This window comes from Capricornis sumatraensis, chromosome 2, assembly GCF_032405125.1.
Source record: "Capricornis sumatraensis isolate serow.1 chromosome 2, serow.2, whole genome shotgun sequence".
Taxonomy (NCBI): domain Eukaryota; kingdom Metazoa; phylum Chordata; class Mammalia; order Artiodactyla; family Bovidae; genus Capricornis; species Capricornis sumatraensis.
This window is the reverse complement of record NC_091070.1, coordinates 213,127,910-213,154,291: the sequence shown is the minus strand read 5'-3', so window position 1 is coordinate 213,154,291 and position 26,382 is coordinate 213,127,910. Positions and strand designations below refer to the sequence as shown.

General features: G+C 39.0%; 1 protein-coding gene across 3 annotated transcripts in view; it reads right to left on the bottom strand.

Annotated features, from left to right (window-relative positions):
- Positions 1 to 26,022, bottom strand: part of GIGYF2 (GRB10 interacting GYF protein 2) — a 105,700-nt gene extending 79,678 nt beyond the window's left edge. For all 3 annotated transcript variants that reach the window (XM_068965942.1, XM_068965943.1, XM_068965944.1), the window contains exons 1-4: positions 25,974 to 26,022; positions 13,985 to 14,114; positions 13,001 to 13,096; positions 2,421 to 2,532 (exon numbers count right to left, since the gene is read on the bottom strand). In XM_068965942.1, coding sequence (XP_068822043.1) covers positions 2,421 to 2,532; positions 13,001 to 13,096; positions 13,985 to 14,114; positions 25,974 to 26,014 — 379 coding nt within the window. In that variant the 5' untranslated portion in view covers positions 26,015 to 26,022. The remainder of the gene's footprint in view (positions 1 to 2,420; positions 2,533 to 13,000; positions 13,097 to 13,984; positions 14,115 to 25,973) is intronic.
- Between the last annotated feature and the right edge of the window lie 360 nt (positions 26,023 to 26,382).

The following is a 26,382-nucleotide window of genomic DNA, read 5'->3' as shown; positions in this document are numbered from 1 at the left end:
TATTCTGGAAACATGAATATGAAAAACAGTGTTCAAAATTTGCCAGAAAAATAAGCAAACCACAAAATATTTCCTGCCAGTTATAACTAGCATTGGCACTGGTCCTCCTTATGAGCCCAAAGCTTTATAAGTGGGCACAAAAAAAGAATCTGATTCTAGAGCTTTCCGGCTTGTAAAACGTAAGGAAAACTCTTCAAAGTGCAAGGCCCATAATCATCTATAAAAGTAGTTCCCATATGAGGAGAAGCAAGTAACTATAACATGGAGAATCTTTCATAAAGTTAAATTTAAATGACTGCCCTAATCTCTTGAGATTTCACCCTCTTCTTTGGGGGGATTAAAAATACCTCCTTTAATAATGAGGAAGACAGTGGCTGACGATTGTATAGATACGCTTTATTTTTAAACCTCTTCACCAGATAAAATAAAAAGATGACAAATTCAAGTTGTTTCCCTGTTCATTTATTTAACTGTTACTGCTTCATGATATTCAGAAGTATGAAAGTCAGTTGATTTTCACAACAAACTTCTCTCAAGCTGGAAAGAGCCAGGGCAATCATCTGATGTCAAGGACTGCTCGTGTCCCAAAAAAAAAAAAAAAAAAAAAAAAAACCTACACTAATCACTATTTATTTAACCAACAGGTTAAAATTAAGCTGTAACTGAAGAAAACAAAACCACAGATTAAAGGTCTCATGAAACCAGTAAGAATCACAGCTGGGACAATGGTGTCAGAAGTATTTCTCACTAAGTCACTTCATTCATTTAACTAGTTTCATGTCATCCATTCATATCAATGTTAATTAAGTCACTGCTTTTATTATAGTATTTATCTTTCATACAAGTCCCATTTAAATTCTGAATGTAAGAGTTCTATCCTGTGTGATAACAATATACACTTCAAACCAGAAGGCAGGAAGAAATTAATCAACGCTTCATCAGTTTCTAGACCTGAATTTTTTTTAACACCTATTTAGACATTGGTTGGTATTTGCAACACACAACATTGGTGATCACTTCAGGAACAAAAAACAGCTGCTGTGGGCCACACTTATTAATTAATAAGACCTCTCACCGTCATGCCCTGAAAAGCACTAGAGGAAAAGCTCTCCAAGGGCAACCTCTTCTCAGTGCGAGCCCATTGCAGAAAAACCCAGGCAACATCCAAGGAGCAGGCCACAGTCACCCTCAGAACACCATCATCACAGCACCAAGAAGCACAGATCTCAGACGATTTCTGGACCAACAGAACCTAACTGCGTTTGGGAATCTAAATGGCCTGTGGACCTTCTGAAACACACATGCTTAAATCTCACCACCCAGTATATTCTGCTGAGTCTAACAACTCTCCAGGTTAAAAACCACCATTTTAGAGACTGACGAATTCAGAAGGAAAACACATGGACAACCTAGTAACAGCACTTGATCTACAAGCACTTAACTCTACAAGAGTTTCAGTTAACCTCTTCATTATTCAGAACAGTTGCCTTCCCACATTCTGGATGAAACCCCTTTACAGGAATGCACAATTTAATACAGTCTCTATAAAGAGTGGGTATAAATCGCTCTTTTCATAAAGCGTAACTCTAAGAATTTAGATACTCCACATTCAGGATCATGCCACCCTGGACGGCGCAATGTGTGGAGGCAATGGCTTCTTCTTTTTGGAGACATCCAATTCTTTCAAAAGCACCTTTTAAAACTGCAAGGTATGTTGAGACTTCTGCTATGACTTAGCCAACTTAGAAGTAAAAGCTCAAATAAATATTTATGTTACAAACATTAAGAATGCCCTTAAGTAGCAGAAGATCAACAAACTCCAAGTAGGGAGAAGATATCAAAGAACAAGTAATATCAATTATTCTTCTAAGAAAAGACAAATCTATAAAATACAAAACTACAGATTATATAAAGGATTGTTGCATAATTTTTTCTTTCTTCTGCACCCTAAAAAGGTCTCGTACTGAGGAGACGGCTTTTACGAAAGCCTCTCTCTGGCTGGGGACACTCCCGGCACATGGCCTTATATGGAGACCCGAGTCACAAGAGGCCTGCAGGGACCTGGGTGTTACTCCAGCAGCCAAGGCACTTCAGGGAGCCCTGGCTCTCACAGCGTAAGGTCCCCTGGGGGTGAGGAACATGGATCACAAATATTTGCCAAAGAGAATTAGGACCATCTAGAATCATTCACACTCAAGTCTCTAGGCTCAAATCACCCTCTTCTACTCCAGACCAGGGGTTGTGGAGCGGATACACTTAGAAATGGTTCCAAAAACAAACGTTCAGGACATTATGTAGTTAAATGTCAAAGGACAGTTTTGGAAAATCAAATATCGGAATATTTTTAAAGTGATTTATTTATTTCCCTCCTCTCTCTCCCCACCATTCCGTTATTACTTTTTTCCCACATGAAAGCTCACCTCGCCCTCGGGAAGAACTTCGACCTCTAGGAGCCCCCACCACTGTTCCTCCTCCTCCTCGTCCTGTCAATCGCAGGACAGCAGCACTATTTACGGACATGGAAAAGTTTCTCTGCCAGAAAAAGGAAAGAAAGAAAAAAAATGGATAAAACAGGTAAAACTGCATGTTGTTCCTCACCATCTCCCACAGCATCTATAAACCGGCATCTAATGACTACTAGCGATGAGAAACATTCACCACGTGGCACACTAAGACATTCCAAAATCTGGTTCTGGCTGGAAATTTTAAACTAATATTTCAGATCAACAAACTTGAACAACCAATGCTTACACCATGTTAGGTTCTGTACGTACCCAGGAGGTGGCAAGATATGTATGCATCATCATAATAAACAGAGAATACACAGTAAAAGAGATCTTGTTTGAAAGGGTTAACTACTGAAAGGTGGAAATGAGCGGGTGTCACAAAAGGTCTGAATCAACAGTTACAGGATAAAGAAAAAAATACTGATCATTTTACCTCATTCTGCTCATCAATGTGAATTAGCAAAGCCAACTAGTGTTTAATAGAATGACAGGTATCAGGGATGAACGGGGAAAGGCAAAGTAAGAAGTGGGTAGGGGAAGAGAATGCTTGAGGAATAAACAAAATCCCAATCACTTGGTCATTAGCCTTCATTTGCACCCACAGTCAATGTGGAAAAAGGTCAAATATGACAAGAACAGTAGTGGGTGGGCATCCTTCAAACATGAAGAGGGGACACAGGAAGACAGGAGGTCTGGGATTCAAAAATACGTTTAGTCGATACTTCTGGATAAATGGAACACACAGGGCTTAGGAAAAGGTAAAGCAGGAAGCAATTATAGAAAGACTGGGAAATGATCTATGAAATATAAAAATCCTAGGCATGTGAAACAATTTAATGAGACAGTTTTAAACCCCAAAACTTGGAATACATCTTTACCTGAATACCTTCTATACACTTGGACTTCTCTGACAGCTCAGTTGGTAAAGAATCCGCCTGCAATGCAGGAGACCCCAGTTTGATTCCTGGGATGGGACGATCCACTGGAGAAGGGATAGGCTACCCTCTCCAGCATTCTTGAGCTTCCCTTGTGGCTCAGCTGGTAAAGAATCCGCCTGCAACGCAGGAGGCCTGACTTCGATCCCTGGGTCTGGAAGATGCCCTGAAGGGAAAGGCTACCCACTCCAGTATTCTGGCCCGGACAATTCCATGGACTATAGGCAAAGAGTCGGACACAACTGAGCAGCTAAGCACAGCACAGAACCTAAAAGACATCTGTGCAAAAATGCAGTGGTATGGTACAGTGTGGAAAACACAGCTTCAGCATGGCTGCAGCAAGGGTCCTCTGGACAGAGAGACAACAAGTGAGGCTTAAAGTATACAAATTCAGTAGCAGCTAACTGAATTTCGGGGAAATAAAATTCTGCAATTCAACTACTTCTTTTAAGTCCAAACTGTTTCCACTGTGTTTGGATTCAAAATCAAATGAAATATGATATTCCTATTTTAAAGAAATCAACATGTAATCTTGGTTTGAAAAACTTCTACTTTCATTACTAAATTTCTTGTTTTAATATATGGGTGATTTTCTCCTCATTACCTGTCACTATTTGTCTTTATGAGAACTATATTCAATAGAATTTGTTCAGGTAAACTTTAGAAACTTATTTTTTCCTTTGACTTTTATAGGCATATAGTGATACAATCAAGTTAACTTCACAACGTGAAGACCAAGATGTAATTAATAATGGAAAACTAGAGGCAGATACCAAACCTAATCAATACTTATTTCAAACTGTATTTTAATAAAAATTATTTTTAAGAAAAGCTAGTTGAAACAAATGCATTAATTTATCTCGGGGCACACAGTAAACAGCAGTGTTACTGAATAACTCTTCTGGGATCACAATTAAGCAAGACTGTGAAATCCCAGAATCTAGATTCATGTATTCTAATACTGAAAAAATAGAAGTCAGTGTTAAATGTACTGTACATGCCAGAATCTGACACTGCTGAATACCTCATAACCAAAGTATTACATGTATGAAACTCAAACGCACCCATCTACAGGGTTCAGGGAAACTCATATGCTTTCTTTCACACATCCTAACACATTGCAGCTGAAAGTGAAAGTTGGTATAATCTCTAAAAGGCAATATATATACTTATCAGATACATTTGTCAAAGTATATTTCAATGTCCACACCTTTTGACACAACAATTTCTCTTCTTACACATGTGAAAAATAACATAAGCAGAAAGATTTTAACTGCAGTACTGTTTGTGAAAGCAAAAAAGGCAACTGGCTAAGTATCAATCAAAAGGAGCTGATCTAAAAATCACGGCTATCTACACAGGGAATTCTATACAATTTTTTAAAAATATGAGGCAACTCTTACTTTTTAGGGTTAACCATACAAATTGGCTTCCCCGGTGGCTCACTCAGTAAAGAATCCACTGACAGTGCAGGAGATTGCATGCAAGAGAAGAGACGGGTGAAAGCTGAGTCAGGAAGATACCCTGGAGGAGGAGATGGCAACTCACTCTAGTACTCTTGCCTGGGAAATCCCATGGACAGAGGAGCCTGCCAGGCTACAGTTCATGGGGTCGCAAGTCAGAGATGACTTAGCAACTGCACCACCACCATCATCATACAAAACTGCTAATATTCAATCATTTCTGATCCAGAACCCACAGTTTCATACAGTCAGCCTAACAGGCAGAGCTGGAGTGAAGTACATGGAGAGGCTAGGCTGCCTGAGAGTCAACTGTGGATCCTTTGCTCAACTCTGTGCCTCGTCTCCCTCATGCATAGAACGTGAAAAGGAACCTACTTCGTGGGCTGCTGTAAGCACTTAACACATCAGGCAACAAGTAGTTAGAACAGTGACACATCTCAAAAGTTGAATAAATATCTGTTACTATCTCCCAAATAGATGCTTAGGTAAAAACAGTGTAGAACTGTATGCATAGCAGGCGTGCGCGTGCATGTGTGTGCATTTTAAAGAACAGATACAAAAGTAGCTGCAGTTGTACAATAGCAGCCATGTGTGTGTGTGCTTTAAAGAATAAACACAAAAGTAGCTGCAGTTGTATTAAATACCCTAGAAAGGGAACATAAGAAAATGAAAATAACAGTTAATTCTGAGGAATAAAAAAGCCTAGGTCACTCATAGACTTGTTTTTCACTGTATATGTTTTGTGAATTTTGCATGTATACACATGTATCATCTAATAAAAAAATGTATAAACGAAGTGACTTTCTTTCATATAAAATAAATAAAATACAACAATCTGGTAGCAGGTACTTAAATTACAAGCGTAATATATAGAGCTTTATTGACTATGCCAAAGCCTCTGACTGTGTGGATCACAATAAACTGTGGAAAATTCTGAAAGAGATGGGAATACCAGACCACCTGACCTACCTTTTGAGAAACCTGTATGCAGGTCAGGAAGCAACAGTTAGAACTGGACATGGAACAACAGACTGGTTCCAAATAGGAAAAGGAGTCCGTCAAGGCTGTACATTATCACTCTGCTTATTTAACTTCTATGCAGAGTACATCATGAGAAATGCTGCACTGGAAGCAGCACAAGCTGGAATCAAGATTGCCGGGAGAAATATCAATCACCTCAGATATGCAGATGACACCACCCTTACGGCAGAAAGTGAAGAACTAAAGAGCCTCTTGATGAAAGTGAAAGAGGAGAGTGAAAAAGTTGGCTTAAAGCTCAACATTCAGAAAACGAAGATCATGGCATCTGATCCCATCACTTCATGGCAAAGAGATAGGGAAACAAGTGTCAGATTTTATTTTGGGGGGCTCCAAAATCACTGCAGATGGGGATTGCAGCCATGAAATTAAAAGACACTTGCTCCTTGGAAGAAAGTTATGACCAACCTAGATAGCATATTAAAAAGCAGAAACATTACTTTGCCAACAAAGGTCCGTCTAAGTCAAGGCTATGGTTTTTCCAGTGGTCACGTATGAATGTGAGAGTTGGACTGGGAAGAAAGCTGAGTGCCGAAGAATTGATGCTTTTGAACTGTGGTGTTGAAGAAGACTCTTGAGGGTCCCTTGGACTGCAAGGAGATCCAACTAGTCCATTCTAAAGGAGATCAGTCCTGAGTGTTCACTGGAAAGACTGATGTTGAAGCTGAAACTCCAGTACTTTGGCCACCTGATGAGAAGAACTAACTTATTGGAAAAGACCCTTATACTGGGAAAGATTGAAGGCAGGAGGAGAAGGGGATGACAGAGGATGAGATGGTTGGATGGCATCACCACCTCAATGGATATGAGCTTGGGTAAACTCTGGGAGTTGGTGATGGACAGGGAGGCCAGAGTCGGACACGGCTGAGCAATTGAACTGAATGCTTTTTAAACGTGATAAAGACATACAGGGAAATGTCCAATCAAAGGGCGATCAGAAGATCTTATTCGAGCATTGATTTTGTTCAAAGAAAACCATTTACGTAATTATATTTTACACATGCATGCATTCATATATGTGTGTACATGTATGTTTAAGAGTATATGTGGTGGGGAGGGTGTGGGCATGAAGTGCGCACACTCAGTTAACTTGCATTTTAAAGATAAACTAGCCTCTTCAGGTAACATCAGAAAACAATGTATATAGCAAGAAGCTATTTTAGGTTATTAGAATTATTTACCTCCCAGATAGGAGTAACAGGGTGAATAGGTATGCAAAACTCTAGCCTAGGAAGGTCTAAACAATTCCTGAACAGGTAACCATCCAAGGTGTTAATTTCAAAATATTAATGAATCTTTTGCCAGCTCTAAGTACTGTCCTATTCCAACATATATTATAAAAAGAAAGACTAGCAAGTGTCAAGAATTCCTAAATTTTGCATTTTTGTGCTGTGCTGTGCTTCATCGCTCAGTCATGTCCAACTCTTTGCGACCCCATGGACTGCAGTACGCCAGGCTCCTCTGTCTGTGGAATTCTCCAGGCAAGATTACTGGAATGGGTTGCCATTTCTTTCACCAGGGGATGTTCTCCACCCAAGAATCAGACTCCAGGTCTGCACATTGTGAGCAGATTCTTTACTGTCTCAGCCACCAGAGAAGCCAATCTTTACATTAAGCCCTAGTAATTACAGCATTCAAATCTTAACACCTTAAGATAAACTTTTCCATTATAAAAACAAAATGAAAAAAGAAAAACAAAATGAAGAGTTACTTCTTTAGTGATTCTAAAACTAATTTTCATGTGAAGGTGTACTGCATATCTAACTTTATTCCTTTTTAAAAAACCAACAGTTTTCAGCATCATTTATTGAATAATTTTTGATTGCTCAAGTAATCTGTGTAGCCCTTAAAGTATATCATGTTAGTAACTAGTACCAAGTCCTTCTGCCTACTTACTAAAAAGTTTTTCTAACTCATGTCGTCTCTAAGAAATCTAGGTAGTCATTTAACGAAAAATAAAAAACAATTATTAAAAAATATTCATAAACAATTGGAAAACTAATCACAAAAGACTGAAACTAGTATAATGAGCTATATAAAAATAAGCTTCTGTATTAAAAAATATCATAAATGAAAACCAATGCAATTTTAAATTTAGAAAAATGAACAAGTTAGTAGATGGGTAGGATGAGGGGTGGGAGGGAGGTTCAAGAGGAGATGCATGTCCACATACAGCTGATTCACTTCGTTGTACGGCAGAAACTAACACAGCACTGTAAAGCAATTGTACTCCAATAAAAAAGAAACTGAACACACACAAAAAAAGAAAATTTAACAGGTTAGGTTTAGGACTAGCTCAAGAAAAAGATTACTATCCCCCCAACAAAAATGGCAAAGGACAAAAAATTGAAAGAAATATAAATGCAAGTATCTGAGAAACTCTGCACTGGGGAAAGAAATGCAAACTAAAAGAATACTTTTTCCAAATTTGCAGAGAATATTTTTCAATAAAAATAATGTAAATATAGAACAAAGCTTAGTATACACCACCACCTACACAAAGGGGGAAATATACTCAATATTTACTTGGAAAAATACACAAGAAACTGCAAATACAGGCTGCCTTTCAGAAAAGGAGACAGACGGCTGGTGGAAAGGATGGGAGAGAGAGAAATTTTTATTTCTAAACCATATGATTTGGGCTTCCCTGATAGCTCAGTTGGTAAAGAAATCTGCCTGCAATGCAGGAAACCCCAGTTCAATTCCTGGGCTGGGAAGATCCGCTGGAGAAGGAATAGGCTCCCTAACTCTAGTATTCTTGGGTTTCCCTTGTGGCTCAGCTGGTAAAGAATCCGTCTGCAATGTGGGAGACCTGGGTTCAATCCCTGGGTTGGGAAGATTCCCTAGAAAAGGGAAAGGCTACCCACTCCAGTATTCTGACCTGGAGAATTCCACATGATTTACTGCTCATGAAAAAACAATGAAATCATGTAACAGTGCAAAAGCAAGGGTAAAACACTATAGGTATGGCAGAAGTGAACAAAAGTAATACAAACCCACATACAACGTTTCTTCAAAGTGATCCAGCAGTATGGAGTGATTTGGTTTTATTTCCAAACTTTCAATTATAATCAGCTGGTATGTGCATCTATCCTTAAGCCACACTTTTTTTTGTTTTGGAATTTTTTAATTTTTTTTTTTGCCACAAGGGATGTAGGATCTTAGTTACCTTAGTCCAGGAATCAAACCCAGGCCCTCTACATTGGAAGCACAAAAGCACTGGACCACCAGGGAAGTTAAAACCAGTTTTGATCACTGTAGCTTTGCAGTTAAGTTCTGAAACTGGAAGTACAGGTCCTATTTCTTTGCAAAACTGTTTTGACAACTTAGGGTCCTCTGCAATTCTATATAAATTTTAAGATCAGCTTCTACCCAAAAAGCCACTGGGATTTTGGTGGGTATTGTACTGGCAGCAAATCATTAATAATATTAAGTCTTTCAACGCTTAATAAAATGCTAACACCTTTCCATTTATTAAGATCTTCTTTAATTTCTTTCAATAGTGTTTCATTTTTTTTATTGTATAAAGTTTCACACTCCTTAAATTTATTCCTAAGTATTTTGGTTTTGATACTATTGTAAACAGAACTTTCTTCATTTCCTTTGCAAACTGTCCATTACTAGTAGATGGAAACGCTTCCCTGGTGGCTCAGTCAGGGAAGAATCCACCTGCAACGTAGGAGACCTGGGTTCAATATCTGAGTTGGGAAGATCCCCTGGAGGAGGGCATGGCGACCCACTCCAGTATTCTTGCCTGGAGAATTCCCATGGACAGAGGAGCCTGGCGGGCTACAGGGCATGGGGTTACAAAGAGTCGGACATGACTGAGCGACTAAGTACACAGTAATGGAAACACAACTGACTTTTGTGTACTGATTCTGTAGCATACAACTGTGCTGTATTCACTTACTGGTGTTAACAGTTATTCTGTGGATTCTTTAGGATTTTCTATATGTAGGATCATGTCATCTTCAAACAGAGATAATTTTACTTCTTCCCTTCCAATCTGGATTCTTTTTATTTCCTTTTCTAGCCTAAGAGCTCATCTGAAACTTCCAACACAAGGTTCAATATCAGTAGTGAAAGTAGATATACTATCTTGTTCCCAATCCAAGAAGAAAAGCTTTTAGTCTTTCATCACTGAGTATAATATTGGTTGTGGGTTTTTCCCCTTAATTAAGTTCACTTTCATTCCCAGTTCGTTACATTTGCTTTCACAAAAGGGTGTTGGAATTGTGTGCTTTTTCTGTGGAAACTGAGGTGATCAAGTGCTTTTCTTTTCTTCATTCTATTAATGGGGTATATTATATTGGTTTTATGTTGCACCACCCTGGAATTCTGGGATAAATCCCACTTGGCCACGGTGTATAATCCTTCTGATACGCTGTTGGATTCAGTCTGCATTATCGGTGTATTCTGACAACTGAAGATACACAAAAATAAACTAAAGATACTAAATGTTAACAAGTAATTATTTCCACATGGTGATTTTATAGCAAAGATTTACCTCTTCATATCTTTCTGTATTTCCTATAATCAAATATGAGTATCTTTTACAGCAAAAAAAAAAGTATTTTATTTTTTTCACTTATGAAATATTATAAAGCAGAGATGAACAAACTGATGCCATATGTATGAATGTGAAACCTAAAAACAATGAAATCGAAAAATTACTCAAAGAAAAAACAAGCTGCAGAATAGAATTATACAGTAGTGCTGTCACTTCAGTCGTGCCTGACTCTTGTGACCCCAAGGATTGTAGCCCGCCAGGCTCCTCTTTCCATGAGATTCTCCAGGCAAAGATACTGGAGTGGGTTGCCATTTCCTCCTCCATAATATACAGTATGCTATCTTCAATATAGGCTTCCCTGGTGGTTCAGATGGTAAAGAATCTGCCTGCAATTTGGAGACCTGGGTTCAATCCCTGGGTCAGGACGATCCCCTGGAGAAGGAAATGGCTATCCACTCTAGCATTGTTGCTTGGAGAATTCCATGAACTGAGGAGCCTGGCAGGCTATAGTTCATGTAAAATGTATAACCCTATAAAAGGAAACTCTTATAGGTATATGGACACACAAATATGTAATGACAATATCAAAACATGAATGATGAAGTAATCTGATTCATAGTAATCCCTGGAAATGCAGAGAGGGGTACACCCCAGGCAGTCTCAACTGTGGTGAAGGAGAAATTTTGTTTCTTAAAACAAAGGTACACACAAATTATTTTAAGATTAGATGTATATGAGTTGAAAATATTCAGGTCTTTGTAATAATATTCTCTATACTATTTGAAATGCTTCATAATAAAAATATTTTTGAGAAAAATTAAAACAAAATATAACCAGATGTCTAATTTTTTTTAAGGAAATTTACCATTTTTGAAAAGAAACTTTTCAGCAATTACTGGAGACAGGACCCTTCCTTTCCCATGAATTCTTTATAACAACTTTTGATCAATGGAAATATTTGTTGATGACCCTAGATGATACTGGGTTTCATGAATAAATAAAGAACTATGAGCCTGATCTTGGACCTCCCTGGTAGCTCAGCTGGTAAAGAATCCGCCTGGTTAGATTCCAGGGTCGGGAAGATCCCCTGGAGAAGGCATAGAACACCTACTCCAGTATTCCTGGGCTCTCATGGTGGCTCAGATGGTAAAGAATCTGCCTACAAAACGGGAGACCTGGGTTCGATCCTGGGTTGGGAAGATCCCCTGGAGGAGGACATGACAACCCACTCCAGTATTCTTGCCTGGAGAATCCCCATGGACAGAGGAGCCTGGTGGGCTACAGTCCATGGGGTTGCAAAGAGTCAAACACGACTGAGCGACTAAGCACACCGCACAGCCTGATTTAGGAGAAACCGCAAATGAAACAAAATTGCTTACAGAAGGATGATGCTCAAAGTCACCAAATAAATATCACACCTTTCTTAAAACTTAACGTAGGTTAACAGAAGTCTAATTTTTATTTGGCCATGCCTCGTAGCTTGTGAGATCTTAGCTCCCCATCAGTTCTGAACCACCAGGGACATTTCACTAAGTTCTTTTAATAGGCTTTTCCCTCTTAATAGACTGATTTCACCATGCACAGCATGGCAAGAGTGCAGGGAGAACACCCAGAGCTGTCCCAAAAAAATAATGAAAAATGTTCTCAATTAAATAGTGGTGATGGGTTACACAACTCTGCATCTACTAAAAACTACAAAAATATTTAATTTTATGGCATGTAACTTAGGTCTCAATAAAGCAGTTTTCTTAAAAAATAATGATGATTCTTCATTTAAAGTGGCATTCCAAAAAAGCTCTTTCTTTCTTCGTTTTACTATAATCACCACAGTGGTGGCGGTTTAGTCGCTAAGTCGTGTCCAACTCTTGCAATCCCATAGATTGTAGCCCACCAGGCTCCTCTGTCCATGGGATGCTCCACGGAAGAATACTGGAGTGGGCTGCCATTTCCTTCTCCAGGGCAGCTTCCCAGGGATTGAACCCAGGTCTCCTGCATTGCAGGCAGATTCTTTACCAACTGAGCTATGAGGGAAGCCCAATAATCACCACAGTTCGTTGCATTCAGAAACTCCACTATTTATCTATGGACATCGTACACTGTAACACAGAATCTGTTACTTTACAGCCCAAAACTCTAACTTTCTCACAATTATCATTTTAAAAAATCTGTGACAGAAAAGCACTGTTTTAAGCACACTGTGTGAGCTGATTATTTACATTTTCCTTTAGTGGTAAAAACAGGTGGGAATTCAGGTTTAGCAGATTACTTCTGAAAAAACAAGTTTCTGAAAAGAAGGCCCTCTCCCCAGAAAAATACCTTTTTCTCTCTATTCTAACACACGTCCTTATCTCTACATAATACTCAACAGCCTCAAATCTCAATCAGAATCTAGTCAACTAAGAGAGGCATCCATATGCCAAGAAGAGTAGAAGGAAGCAGACCTGGGGAAGGAGGACACCCCTTAGAGCCTAAGGAGGAACTTCCTATTTTCATGCCTCAGTGGGAGCAAACAAGGGTGGGACCTGCGGCTCAAAGCTACGCACACACCTGTTCTTCTTCCGTGAAGGGCACAAGAGCCAGTGGCAGCAGGGGCTCCTCCTGTAGGATAGGCAGAAATTCTTTATCCAGAAGGTCTGAAGGGATCTGTTTGACCAAACACATGACCATGAGATTAATGCTATCCCTGCAATTCTACGGAGCCAAAACAAGAAAATATTGTTTGGTTTATCTGCTGCTGATTATCAAAGATATGGATTAAAAGCTTATTCAGTCACAATTAATATTCTGACAGGGCCAAACATTTTTAAAAAGCCCAGTCACTCACCCCATCCTCCCATCTGACTACCATGCTCAGATTTGATATATAGCACTGACCCTGATACTCCAGAGTGCACATTTAACTCACACCACAGATGGTAAGGAGAATTTTACAAGCAACTATATCTGTTCTTAGCAACGATCATTAAAATTTGATCCTTAATCCATTAATAAAATTAAAAGCAAAGTACACTTAAGTAGAAAATGTTATTTCTCACTAGTTATATAACAGAAGTATACTTTTTACTGTTTGAGTTTTGATCATAAAAGTAACAAAAATGAGGTACTATATTTTAAGATTTTCTCCCCACTAAAAATTTTACATTTAACTCAAAAGCAAAGAAGAAGAGAAGCATCTGCCCGTCTGGCTCCTAGTATCTAACTGGAGAGACGAATGCCAGATGCAATAAAGAGAAGGGAAAACTTTCTCAGCCATCACAATGGGATAAAAATAAAGGCTGTGAAGAAATCAGTGAGACAAAGCATTAAGTCCTGCCCACTCTCCTGCTTCCATGAGGCTTTCTACTTCTGTGATGAAATCTTAGGTTTTCTCTAAAGCACAGAGTGTGCATCATTTACAAGAGCCTCTGTGAACTACTGCAGGTTTTCACACAGGAAGAAAACAGCAAACCATAGCTATTTCATGTAGCAATACCTAACTGTACATACCCAGAAATCGCATTTGCAATTTTGAGCTCTTTCCTACTTTCTTACCTTGTTGTCTTTAAGGAAAAGTGCTAACATTTCTTCTCTCCCGTAACGATAGTCTGCTAACTTATACTTCGGCAATGCTGGCGAAAGAGGGGGGGATGTAATACTCCCACCGCTGGACAGAGCTCGGAGCCTAAAACAACAGACAGAATAGAAAAACAAAGTGTCAAAAGTGCTGGCAGTAAGGACTTTTTATTTCCACATAATGTAAGATTTTCATTTTAGTTCTTCGAAAGAACAGAAAGGAAAAGCCATTATCTCAAGGTCTCCAAGATTTTAGCTCTAAGGCAATCTGCTGTAATAGCTCACTAAGAAAAGAGTTCATTGAGTTCACTGACAAATAAGTAGACAACTTCCTTAACTTAACAAGTATTGTGCCATATCCCTGAGAGGTTTAGGGAGTAAGGAGGAGACACCTTTTTCCAAACTATAAAAGTAAAATATAATTAAAACACAAGTGAGACATCACCTTACATACACTAGATTAATAAAAATTAATAACTCTTAACAATACCAGCTATTGGCAAGGATGTAAAATGACGCAAATTCTTAAGTAGTACTTGTGGAGTTAAAAACTAAAACAGTGACTTCAAAGAATGATTTTCTAATATTTAACAAAATACTTTAAAAAATATTTTTGCTCCCCAAAAGAAAATGCAAAACACAGATACTTATTAAAAAGATGATACTTTTAAATATGCCCCCAACATTTCATAATTCACTTTTAATAAAAGAAAATGATCAGTGTAGAGAATTTGAAAATACTGTGGGAAAAAAAAGGTGAAGTACAAGGAGAAAAAAAAAACAAACCATATTTACTGCTAAGGAAAAAAAGAAAGGGAAAAATATACTTCAAGCTGATAACAGAAATTACCTCGAAGGAAGAAAACTGGGAAAAGGGGAACAAGTTAATTTTATAAGATGTTATTATTTTAAAAAGGAGTTGAATCTCAGAAAAAAATGGCAAGTTTTCCTCCAGGGAAAACTACCATCAGGAGTAGCCCAAAGTTCTATAAAGTAATAGATAACAAGGGTAAAAGGGACCAAGGTACTGTAAGTAAGCAGTTTAGCCCAAAGAAAATTCAACAGAAGCATTGAAATATATCCCCAAATTGCTAAGCTGTATTGACAAAAAAAAAAAAAAAGAGGGACTGGTCTACAACTTGTACATTAGAAAGTATGAAGGTCAAGCAGACTACTAAATACTTGCACATTATTCAAGAACAGCAGAAAAAGCAGCAGGTACGCAGTATATACACAGAATGTGTTTACATGTAGAAAGAAATAACAAGGGGGGGAAGGAGTATGCATTAGTACAGTAAGACTAATAAAGTTTTATTTATTTCACTGTTTCTTTTTACTTATTTTTTTAATGTTTTATTACAGACAATTTTGAACATATATAAAAGGATCAAGAAGAAACTCTCCTGTACCCATCAACCCAGTCCCCAGGCCATCCCACTCCTTCTACGGCCCTATCTAACCCTCCTTTAATATTATTCTGAAGGAACTCTTTTGCTTTCAAAATTTTTAAAGGAAATTATTTTCAAGTTTGGAGACAATTCTTTTAAGAAAAGTTATCTCATTTCATCTGCAAATATTTCAAAATGTTATCTCTAAAAGATAAGGATTTTTCTTTAAGTCTGAATTTTGCTAACTTTATCCCTGTGATATAATTTAATACATTCCTCTGCTCTCTGCATTTCATGTAAACAGGTGACTGGATGTAGACTTGGCAAGACTACATCCATGTGGTGGTATGTTACTCCACCAGGAGGCACATACTGTCTGGTTGGTTTTGCAAGGCTAAGCAGTCCTTCAAGAGCGAAGCTTAGATCCCCAAATTCACTAAGATTACAGACGGACTTTATTCTGTCATTTCTTTATTTACTAGGTAGAGCAGTTCTACAAAGAGAAACTTCCCTCTTATACTATCTGGCATTACCTAATAGAATATAGCTCATATAAGAAAAGAAACAGCTTTCCTTCTTTCATTTATTAGTTTTCATAATGACTTGGTTCACTAACAATCCTCCAACAGTAAAATTATTTTCATTAATATATTTCATTTCACTGCAATTATTCTTAACAATACTCAAACTCTCTCTTCTCTGTCTAGTGGGAAAGGCTTCAGGTTAGCTCCCAAGTCCTTCTGACCCAACCCTAGTAGTCTTTGAGAGCTTCATTTCTATCTGGTATGTCAAATGTTCGAAAATCAGCTTATTTCTTGCCTCAGATGTAGAATAACAATTTCACCAGGGAGCCTGATTCTCTTTGGTAATAAACAGATTAAGACTACAGTCTGGGTGCTCAAAGTGTTCATTGTTATTGGGCTGGTTTTTTGTTTTCTTTCCAATTATTCACGGACTTTAGAGGTCATCAAGTCCAACTCCTATCAGTTCAGTCGCTCAGTTGTGTCCCGACTCTTCGTGACCTCATGAATCGCAGCATGCCAGGCGTCCCTGTCCATCACCAGCTCCTGGAGTTTACCCAAACTCACGTTCATTGAGTCAGTGATGCCATCCAGCCATCTCATCCTCTGTCAGCCCCTTCTCTTCCTGCCCCCAATCCCTCCCAGCATCAGAGTCTTTTCCAATGAGTCAACTCTTCCCATAAGGTGGCCAAAGTACTAGAGTTTCAGCTTTAGCATCAGTCCTTCCAATGAACACTCAGGACTGATCTCTTTAGAATGGACTGGTTGGATCTCCTTGCAGTCCAAGGCACTCTCAAGAGTCTTCTCCAACACCACAGTTCAAAAGCATCAATTCTTCGGTGCTCAGCTTTCTTCACAGTCCAACTCTCACATCCATACATGAACACTAGAAAAACCATAGCCTTGACTAGACGGACCTTTGTTGGCAAAATAATGTCTCTGCTTTTGAATATGCCATCTAGGTTGGTCATAACTTTCCTTCCAAGGAGTAAAGCGTCTTTTAATTTCATAGCTGCAATCACCATCTGCAGTGATTTTGGAGCCCAAAAATATAAAGTCTGACACTGTTTCCACTGTTTCCCCATCTCTTTGCCAGGAAGTGATGGGACCTGATGCCATGATCTTCGTTTTCTGAATGTTGAGCTTTAAGCCAACTTTTTCACTCCTCTTTTACTTTCAACAAGAGGCTTTTTAGTTCCTCTTCACTTTCTGCCATAAGGGTGGTGTCATCTGCATATCTGAGGTGATTGATATTTCTCCTGGCAATCTTGATTCCAGCTTGTGCTTCTTTCAGCCCAGCGTTTATCATGGTGTATTCTGCATAGAAGTTAAATAAGCAGGGTGACAATATACAGCCTTGACGTACTCCTTTTCCTATTTGGAACCAGTCTGTTGTTCCATGTTCAGTTCTAACTGTTGCTTCCTGACCTGCATATAGGTTTCTCAAGAGGCAGGTCAGGTGGTAATGGTATTCCCATCTCTTTCAGAATTTTCCACAGTTTATTGTGATCCACACAGTCAAAGGCTTTGGCATAGTCAATAAAGCAGAAATAGATGTTTTTCTGGAACTCTCTTGCTGTTTCGATGATCCACCGGATGTTGGCAATTTGATTTCTGGTTCCTCTGCCTTTTCTAAAACCAGCTTGAACATCAGGGAGTTCACGGTTCACGTATTGCTCAAGTCTGGCTTGGAGAATTTTAAGCATTACTTCACTAGCATGTGAGATGAGTGCAATTGTGCGGTAGTTTGAGCATTCTTTGGCACTGCCTTTCTTTGGGATTGGAATGAAAACTGACCTTTTCCAGTCCTGTGGCCACTGCTGAGTTGTCCAAATTTGTTGGCATATTGAGTGCAGCACTTTCACAGCATCATCTTTCAGGACTTGAAACAGCTCAACTGGAATTCCATCACCTCCACTAGCTTTATTCGTAGTGATGCTTTCTAAAGCCCACTTGAATTCACATTCCAGGATGTCTGGCTCTAGGTGAGTGATCACACCATCGTGATTATCTGGGTCGTTAAGATCTTTTTTGTACAGTTCCTCTGTGTATTCTTGCCACCTCTTCTTAATGTCTCCTGCTTCTGTTAGGTCCATGCCATTTCTGTCCTTTATCAAGCCCATCTTTGCATGAAATGTTCCCTTGGTATCTCTAATTTTCTTGAAGAGATCTCTAGTCTTTCCCTGTAAGACAGGCTAAACAAGTCAGTAAGAAAACAACATGCCCACAAAGGAGGACCCAACCAACCACTGCTGAAGGACCTGCCAGCACAGTGGTTCACATCACATTCATCAACATTTGGGCTCTTCCCTGAAAACGTGGCATTAATATCCACTGAGAACTGAAGGTGGGACGGTTATATATACTCATTTAAGTTTCACAACCACCCACAATATGACAGATGGGGAAAACAAAGCCAAGGAGTTAAGCCATTTATCCACAATCACAGCCAGCAGAACCAAGAGTCAGAAACAAAGCTTTTTATGACTAAAAAGATCAAAATCTTTCCAACAGTGAGATCTCGTTTTAAAATAGTCATGGTTCAGTCTGCCAAAAATTAATTTTTAAATATACATCTATATAATTAAAATCAGTTTAAAATATCTTAATATGTTCCCTAAGAGTGACTACCACTAGAGGGCACATCTAAGCGCTCTTCCATTTTCTAATGGAAAAATCATTCCAGCATCTGCAATTATTATCTCACTAGAAGCTTTCCAGCTCACTCATCCAACACCCCTAATTTCTTCATCTGCTCCTCACAAGGTTTCAAATCCACCCAACAATCCCCAGATAATGAGATAGTTGGATGGCATCACTGACTCAATGGACATGAATTTGATAACTCCAGGAAATAGTGAGGACAGGGAAACCTGGTGTTCTGAAGTCCATGGGGTTGCAAAGAGCCGGACATGACTAAGTGACTGAACAACCCCCAGGGGCTTTCCATGCCTAGGAACAGAACACTTCTTACAGTTACCAGACCTAAAGAGTAACATGACCAGGAATGCATACTTAAAGAGAGTCCTCCAGCTACTGTAAAGGCAAGCTAAGCATAATGCAACCTAGAGAAGACGGTAGCCTGAACCAGGAGAATGGCTGTGCTCCACTTGGTAATCAACAAATCCTGTCCCAAGTCCTCCTTCACCCACAGCTATCTGCAAAAGCTGAAACATATCTAGATAACATCCTTCCCTAAAAACCCACCAGTGACCTTTACCTCCTCTAGAATCATGCTCCATGTAGCCCTCTCTTCTAGAAACTCCACCCTTCCCTATCAGCGTTCTACTCATCTCTCAATATATCTAATAGTGATTTGTTTAAAAGTCCTCTAATGCAGCATCTCTCTCTGGCGATGCAGCACTGGTCATCTTCATCACCTCACTTCCCAACCACTTCAAAACCCAGCACAACGTGGCTTTTCCCCACTACTCCACTGCTCTGGAAAAGTTCAACCACCTCCACACTAGGCCCGAATGCAATTTCCCTCTCCTGATCATCATCTTCCTGGCCATATGGAGATCTGTTTAACACAGGAGGTCCAGTGCTAATCCCAGGAGTACTAGTAGTCACTGACAGGTAGCAGCCTTCCAAAACCACCCCTCCCCAACACCCACAATCCTCACTTGTTAACTGTTGTTCAAATCCAAACTTCAGCTTACGAAAGTAATTTAGAATGTCCACGTAGATGTGTGAAGATGTACAAATCAAAAAGCACTTCTGTGTAAGCTCACGACTCAGTTCCAGGTGTGAACTCTCCCCGACAGAGTAAGGCTTTCTTATTCAACCACTCACAGCCCCTCAGGTCTAACAGACCCCAAACCTCCCTCAAAACCTCCTTCATCACTGGTATTCCCAAAGGCAGGTAAGGATACCACCATCTACTGAGCAAATGGTTAACAGTCTGGGAATCATCCCCCATACCCAATTATCACATCCTACCAGGTTTTAAGGGCTTCCCTGGTGGCTCAGTGGTAAAGAAACCACCTGCTAATGTAGGAGACATGGGTTTAATCCCTGGGTCAGGAAGATCCCCTGGAGAAGGAAATGGCAACCTACTCCAGTATTCTTGCCTGGGAAATCCCATGGACAGAGGAGCCTGGCTGGCTACAGGCGATGGAGCCACGAGAGAGTCAGACAGGACTTAGCAACTAAACAATCAGTTTTAAATCCTAAATCTCTCAAACCATCCTCTGGCCAAGTAACCTTCTATTGTTCACATTCATTACCTCAACTGCTACAACAGCATCCTAAATGATCTAACCAGTCAAAGTTCATCCTCCACGTTACTACCAGTTATTTCTTTCAAAAGCAAATTTGAATAAAATGCTCCCGATTGACAGTTCATTGGCACGCAATGATCAGGTAAAATCAAAAACTTAACATAGAAAGGCTGCCTGCAAGCTCTTCTCGCCCACACTTCACAACATAGCCAAGGCAAAAGGTCTTGGAATTTCCCACTTAAACCTATAGTTTCCCGTCCACTTGTCTTCACACAGGCTTTCTGTTGTCGCGAGTATTTTTTCTAATTGTTTTCACCTGGGACACCATGGGAACTGCCTGGAAGTAGAGAGGTTAAGTGGAAAGGAAGAAAGGAAAAGATGAGAAGCAGGAGGAGGGTAGGGGGTTGGAACAGAGAAGGCGATGGCACCCCACTCCAGTACTCTTGCCTGGAAAATCCCATGGACGGAGGAGCCTAGTAGGCTGCAGTCCATGGGGTTGCGAAGAGTAGGGCCACGACTGAGGGACTTCACTTTCACTTCTCACTTTCATGCATTGGAGAAGGCAATGGCAATCCACTCCAGTGTTCTTGCCTGGAGAATCCCAGGGACGGGGGAGCCTGGTGGGCTGCCGTCTATGTGGTCGCACAGAGTCGGACACGACTGAAGTGACTTAGCAGCAGCAGCAGGGGGTTGGAAAGAGGGCCGTAGGAGGGAAAGGAGAGAGATCTAGATCCTGGGTATTTGGCTACACACAAGTACCCACGAATGTTCACAGGACTAATTGGCTAATGGAAGGAAAAGCTAATAAACAGTCATACAAATGGAAAACTAGTGAAGGATTTTGGAGACAATTTGATCCGATTTACATTTTAAGATTACTCTGGCTGCACGGGGGACAACACAGAAGAAAAGGAGACAGGAAACATTAGAAGACCTGTCCTTTAGTTTATATCAGAGATGATGGTGGCTTACACTAGGCTGGAGGTAATGAAGAGAGAGAGAAACGAATAGGTTCAAGAAGTATTTTGGAGGTAGAATTGACACAGCATTGTGATGGACTAGACACACGGATATAGAAGTAAAAGAAAATGACCTGGATAACTCCAACGTGACTCCTGGATGTCTGGTTTGAGCTAATGGGCACACTGTGATGTTAAGATGAAACAGAAGATGAAATTTAAAAGGGCAAAATTCATGAGCTCAGTTTTGGAAAACTATAAAGGATACAAACTATAAAGGATGAGAAGCCTGCAGGCATCAAACAGGCAGCTGAACATCCCGTATGAGCGTTATACTCCTTTTACAACGTGCGTGTGTGCATGCTAAGCCGCTTCAGTCCTGTTAGACTCTGCAACCCTACAGACCATAGCCGGCCAGACTCCTCTGTCCATGGGACTCTCCAGGCAAGAATACTGGAGTGGGTTGCCATTACATCCTCTGGGGATCTTCCCCCTTATAACACTGACAGCGAAATTACTTAGTGTCAGCTTCCCCACTAAATAAATAATTCAAAAGTAGATACCATATCCTTTGGCTTTCCTGGTGGCTCAGATGGTAAAGAATCCGCTTGCAATGCAGGAGACCTGGGTTTGATCCCTGGATTGGGACGGTCCCCTCGAGAAAGAAATGGCTACCCACTTCAGTATTCTAGCCCAGAGAAATCCATGGACAAAGCAGTCTGGCAGGCTACAGTCCACGCGGTCGCAGAGTCAGACACAACTGAGCGCCTTTACTTTCTCATGTTCCTTATCCTTGCTGCCTCCTTATCTCCTTACCTAACCCAAGATGTAAACCATGAGGCCCTTGATAAAATGTTTTCTAAACAACTCTTAATGTTCTCTTTTAAAATGCACCCTAGGATAACAACAAATTCCTTCAGATGGCAGTTATCTTTTTACTCTTTTTGAAAACTGGGACTATTAATAAATTCCATCCTCCAGAAAGTCTCTCATTTCCCTCACAACTCCACAAAGATCATGAACAGTAATCTAAAAATCTCAGCTTTGAATTCTCTTGCCCTATGTCCCCCCACCATAAGACCTGAATCATTCAACATTTATGAAGTGCCCACACTAGCTAAACAATGGACTTAACTAAACTGAGAAATACAGTGCTTTTCTTAATGGAACTAGCTCTTTTCTGAGTAAACTAAACAGATATAAACAGACACAGTACGAGGTCATAACCACTTTAACACAGGTCTAAACAAAGTGCTTTGGGAAAAACAAAAGTACCTCATTCTTTGCAAAGGAAGACCTGGGTACGTTTCCTTAAGGCCATGGAGATGAGACAGAAGAAACCCCAAACCAGTTCCTTGGCTCCTTCTCCATAAAGCCAGCTAACTGTCTGCAATCGTTTCTTTCCCTTATGATAAATGCCTTTATTATCCAATTTATCTGAACAGATTTTGGATGCTCAAAATAAAAAAAATAAAATACCAAAATAAAGCAGGTTATAGTGAATTTGTTTTCCTCCTTTAAAATGTCTTGAGTACACAATCATTTGCAAAGAAAGAATAGGAGGGTAGAAACCAAAATATTAACAACAGTTCTTTGGGTGGCAGGATTAAGGGTAATTGACATCTTCTATTTTTCCTTTCAAGGAAAAATATTGCTTTTTTATAGCAATAAAACTATTGCTTCCTCCAAGGTTTTCTGGAGTTGAGTGTGAATTATCGTATTACTAGGACTAACAAAAAATTCTTTAAAAAGAAGAAACCTACCAGATTTAGAAATAAAAAGTTTTTTTTCTTTAAGGTAGTACTTTGTCTTTTGTCGAGAGTAAACAAACAGGCAACAGATGGAAATTAAATTCATACAATCCTTCTTGTGGTCAGTCTGTCCATATATCATCCAAAGCCTTAAAAATTAAACTTCAGATTTTAAAATTCCACTTCCAAGATATTATTCCAAAGGAAATCAACAGTAACACAAACAGAACTATTAAAGGATGTGTATACATATTGACAATAGCAAAATATTAAAAACGACTTTACTTTCCAACACTTCACTCATGCATTTAATAAACATTTATTGAGTATCTACTATGTGCCAGGCACTGACGTTACAGCAATGAACAAAGTGTACAAAAATCAAGACCAAAGTACTTGCCCTCAAAGGAGCGCACAGTCTAGTGGGGGCCGAAGGATGGCATATAAATAATAAAGAAAATCAGTAAAATATTTGGCATGTTATGTTTTTATATAGACTGTGAAGAAAAAATTAAACAGGGAAAGGAGGTAGGGAATGGGGGGGTTGTTATAGATGGTCAGAAAACCTCTAAGATGGTAACATTTGAAGTTAAAATGACTCTTGTTTTACATATTAAAATGATTTACTCCTCCATTAAGTATATCACACTCTTTTTAAAACTGCTTTGGTAATTATGGAATACATTTCTTTATGCTAAATATAAAGATAAGCTAAGACCTAATGATTCTACCAGATTCTACCAGCTAAGACCTAAAGATTCTATTCAATCTTTTCTACTATCTTAAAAAGTCCATGCTTACGGTTATACATGGTCTGTCCCTACCACAATTTTCTTTGCTCTCTCATCTTCCCTACTGTCAAATCAATCTCTTCATTTCATACAACTCTTACCAAATATAGTGTTTTACATCATGATAAAAATGTTAGTAAAAAGAATACAGTATCAGTAAATGTTTCTGTATGTTTCAGAGTTACACACTGATTCAGTGTAATCCTCCTAAACTATGATTCTCAAGTTATTCTGGACACAGTTCCTTACCTCAAGTTTCACAATGAATGAAATGGTACGTGCAGAAAAAACACAGCAACAGTCTCTAGTCATACTGCAGCAGTCTAGATCAGGGTTACCTGAGTAACTTAAGTAACTTAATACATGAGATATATTATGTATATATATGGAGTTTCCCTGGTGGCTCAAATGGTAAGGAATCTAATCTGCCCACAATGCACGAGACTCCGGTTCAATCCCTGGGTGGGGAAGATCCCCTGGAGAAGGGGATCCAGTATTCTTGCCTGGAGAATGCCATGGACAGTGGAAAAGCAGCCAGATAATATGGAAACAAATGAGTGTGGCTGTGTTTCAACAAAACTTCTACAGTCCCATGGGCATAGTTTTCAACCCATTTAGCATCATGTTTAATGTGTAATGACTCTACAGAGAGCATCAGCAGGAGTGGTTCTTTTCCTTTCGTTTTAGATAAACTACTGGTACTATCTCTCTCTCTCTTAACTCTTAACAGAGAGAGACTTAGAGGGGAAAAAAAAAAAACTTCCTTAAATTAGCTGATGATTTTAACCATGTTTTCACATAGAAAAGACATGTGAGTGTGTAAGTGCAAAAGAGCAGCAGTTACAAATGAAGGCAAAAAACTGCACACAAAATGGTTTACACACTGAGCTGTACAATTTAAAGCCACCTGGTAAGACGTGAATAAGGTTTTAGCTACAAGAATATTCATCAAAAAAATTTTTATAATAACGAAAAACTGAGAACAGCCTGTATTTGCTACATCTAGAAGACTAATTAAATAAAAGATGGTACATCCATAAAGTGCAACCATTTAAGGTAACAGAAAATATTTATTGATAAAAAAGATACTTTTTATGTTTTTTTTTTTTGACAGGTTACAAAACTGAATGTACAGTATGATCCCATTTTTATGAAAATAAACGTACATTTACACAAATGAGCATACATAAAGCTACCTAGAATGATATACCAACCTATTACAGCAGTTACCACAGATAGTGAAATTACGGTAATTATATCTAGTTGTGGATCACTTGTAATTGCTAATTTTTTTAGAAGTATACATTGATTTGGTAATAAAGTTATTTTTTAAATATAAAATAAGAACTAGAACAGGCGATTTAGGTCAACAATTCCAAAATAAACTCTCAAAGCATATAACTTGCATCGGTTCTTAAAACTTCGAATGATTTCTCCTCAGTCTCCAAATGCTAGCTACAAGGACCAAGAAAATTAAAGAATTACATATAAAAAGAAATGCATATAATAATTTAAGTTAATAAGAGTCTTCAAATAGGGAGTTACTATAGGAAGTCTGGAGCATTTATCAAAGCACCACCACTGAAACAATCAAGGACATTTACGACACTATTCCGATCATCTACTTTATATACTGCCTCTGATTCAAGGTCTGAATGGGAAAAGCAACTATCATTATTCACGCCACTGACGAGGATCTTCAATCACCAACTTTGGGGGAAAGGAAGAAGAGGGGGAAAGAGTCACACTACAATGTGATGGATCTCAAAATCCCATGAGAATTCCATATTCAGGGTCCAAACATATCTGTAAGAGACTCAAAGGTTGATTAATTGGTATTACAGCAAATGCTAACCTGATTCTAGATGGGCTATAGCCAGTATAATTCTGGATCACCTATGTAGCCCATCAATAAAATAAAACTCAAAACAATAATTCAATAAAAAACTATTTTTTCCAAATCAGTATGAACAGCACTCACAAAACACTGTAGCAGAAAACATATAAATATAAAATGTTACAATTATATAAAATTATACTCCAACCTACCTAAGGGTTCAAACACAAAGTAAATAATTTGCTAGGGTGGTGGGACTATGAGGACTTTTAAATTCATTATCATTATACAACCAGAACAGGAAGACTTCTTAATAAAGGACAAATGCAGTCACTAACCAAATATAAATTATTCCTGACTGGTTATATTGTTTTCAACTAGGCACATAAAGCAAAGTCTCTAAACATGCACACTTTATAAGCCCCCAACACCTGCACAAATACCTTACTACTGAACTAGTCATGCAACTCTGAACAGGATGAGGTTTTGAAAACTCACCATTCAGGCCCAAAGTTCAGTGTCTGTGTTTCCGCTGCCATTCTTTTCCGTATGTTTACAACAGATTTTTATATGCAGAGAAACCTGTTCAAGAGAAAACATCTCCATACAGTTGGTCAAGACTGAATCAGAATTCCAGCGCAGAAAGTACAGCTAGGGAGCATGTTTTGCTTATGCTCCTCTCAACCAGTCACCAGAATGAGGTTTTTTACATGCCTATTTATAATACAGCTGGCAAAGTAAAATGAATAAATCCACCCTTAATTCCAATCCACCATCTTTTTATGCTTACACAGGAAAAGGAGGCAGGGTACAAGAGATGCTGGTGAGACAGGTGGAAGCAGACCATGCAGGGCACTGGAGACCAAATGAAGGATTTCCTTTTTTCAGCCTTTAGGCAGTGGGGAAG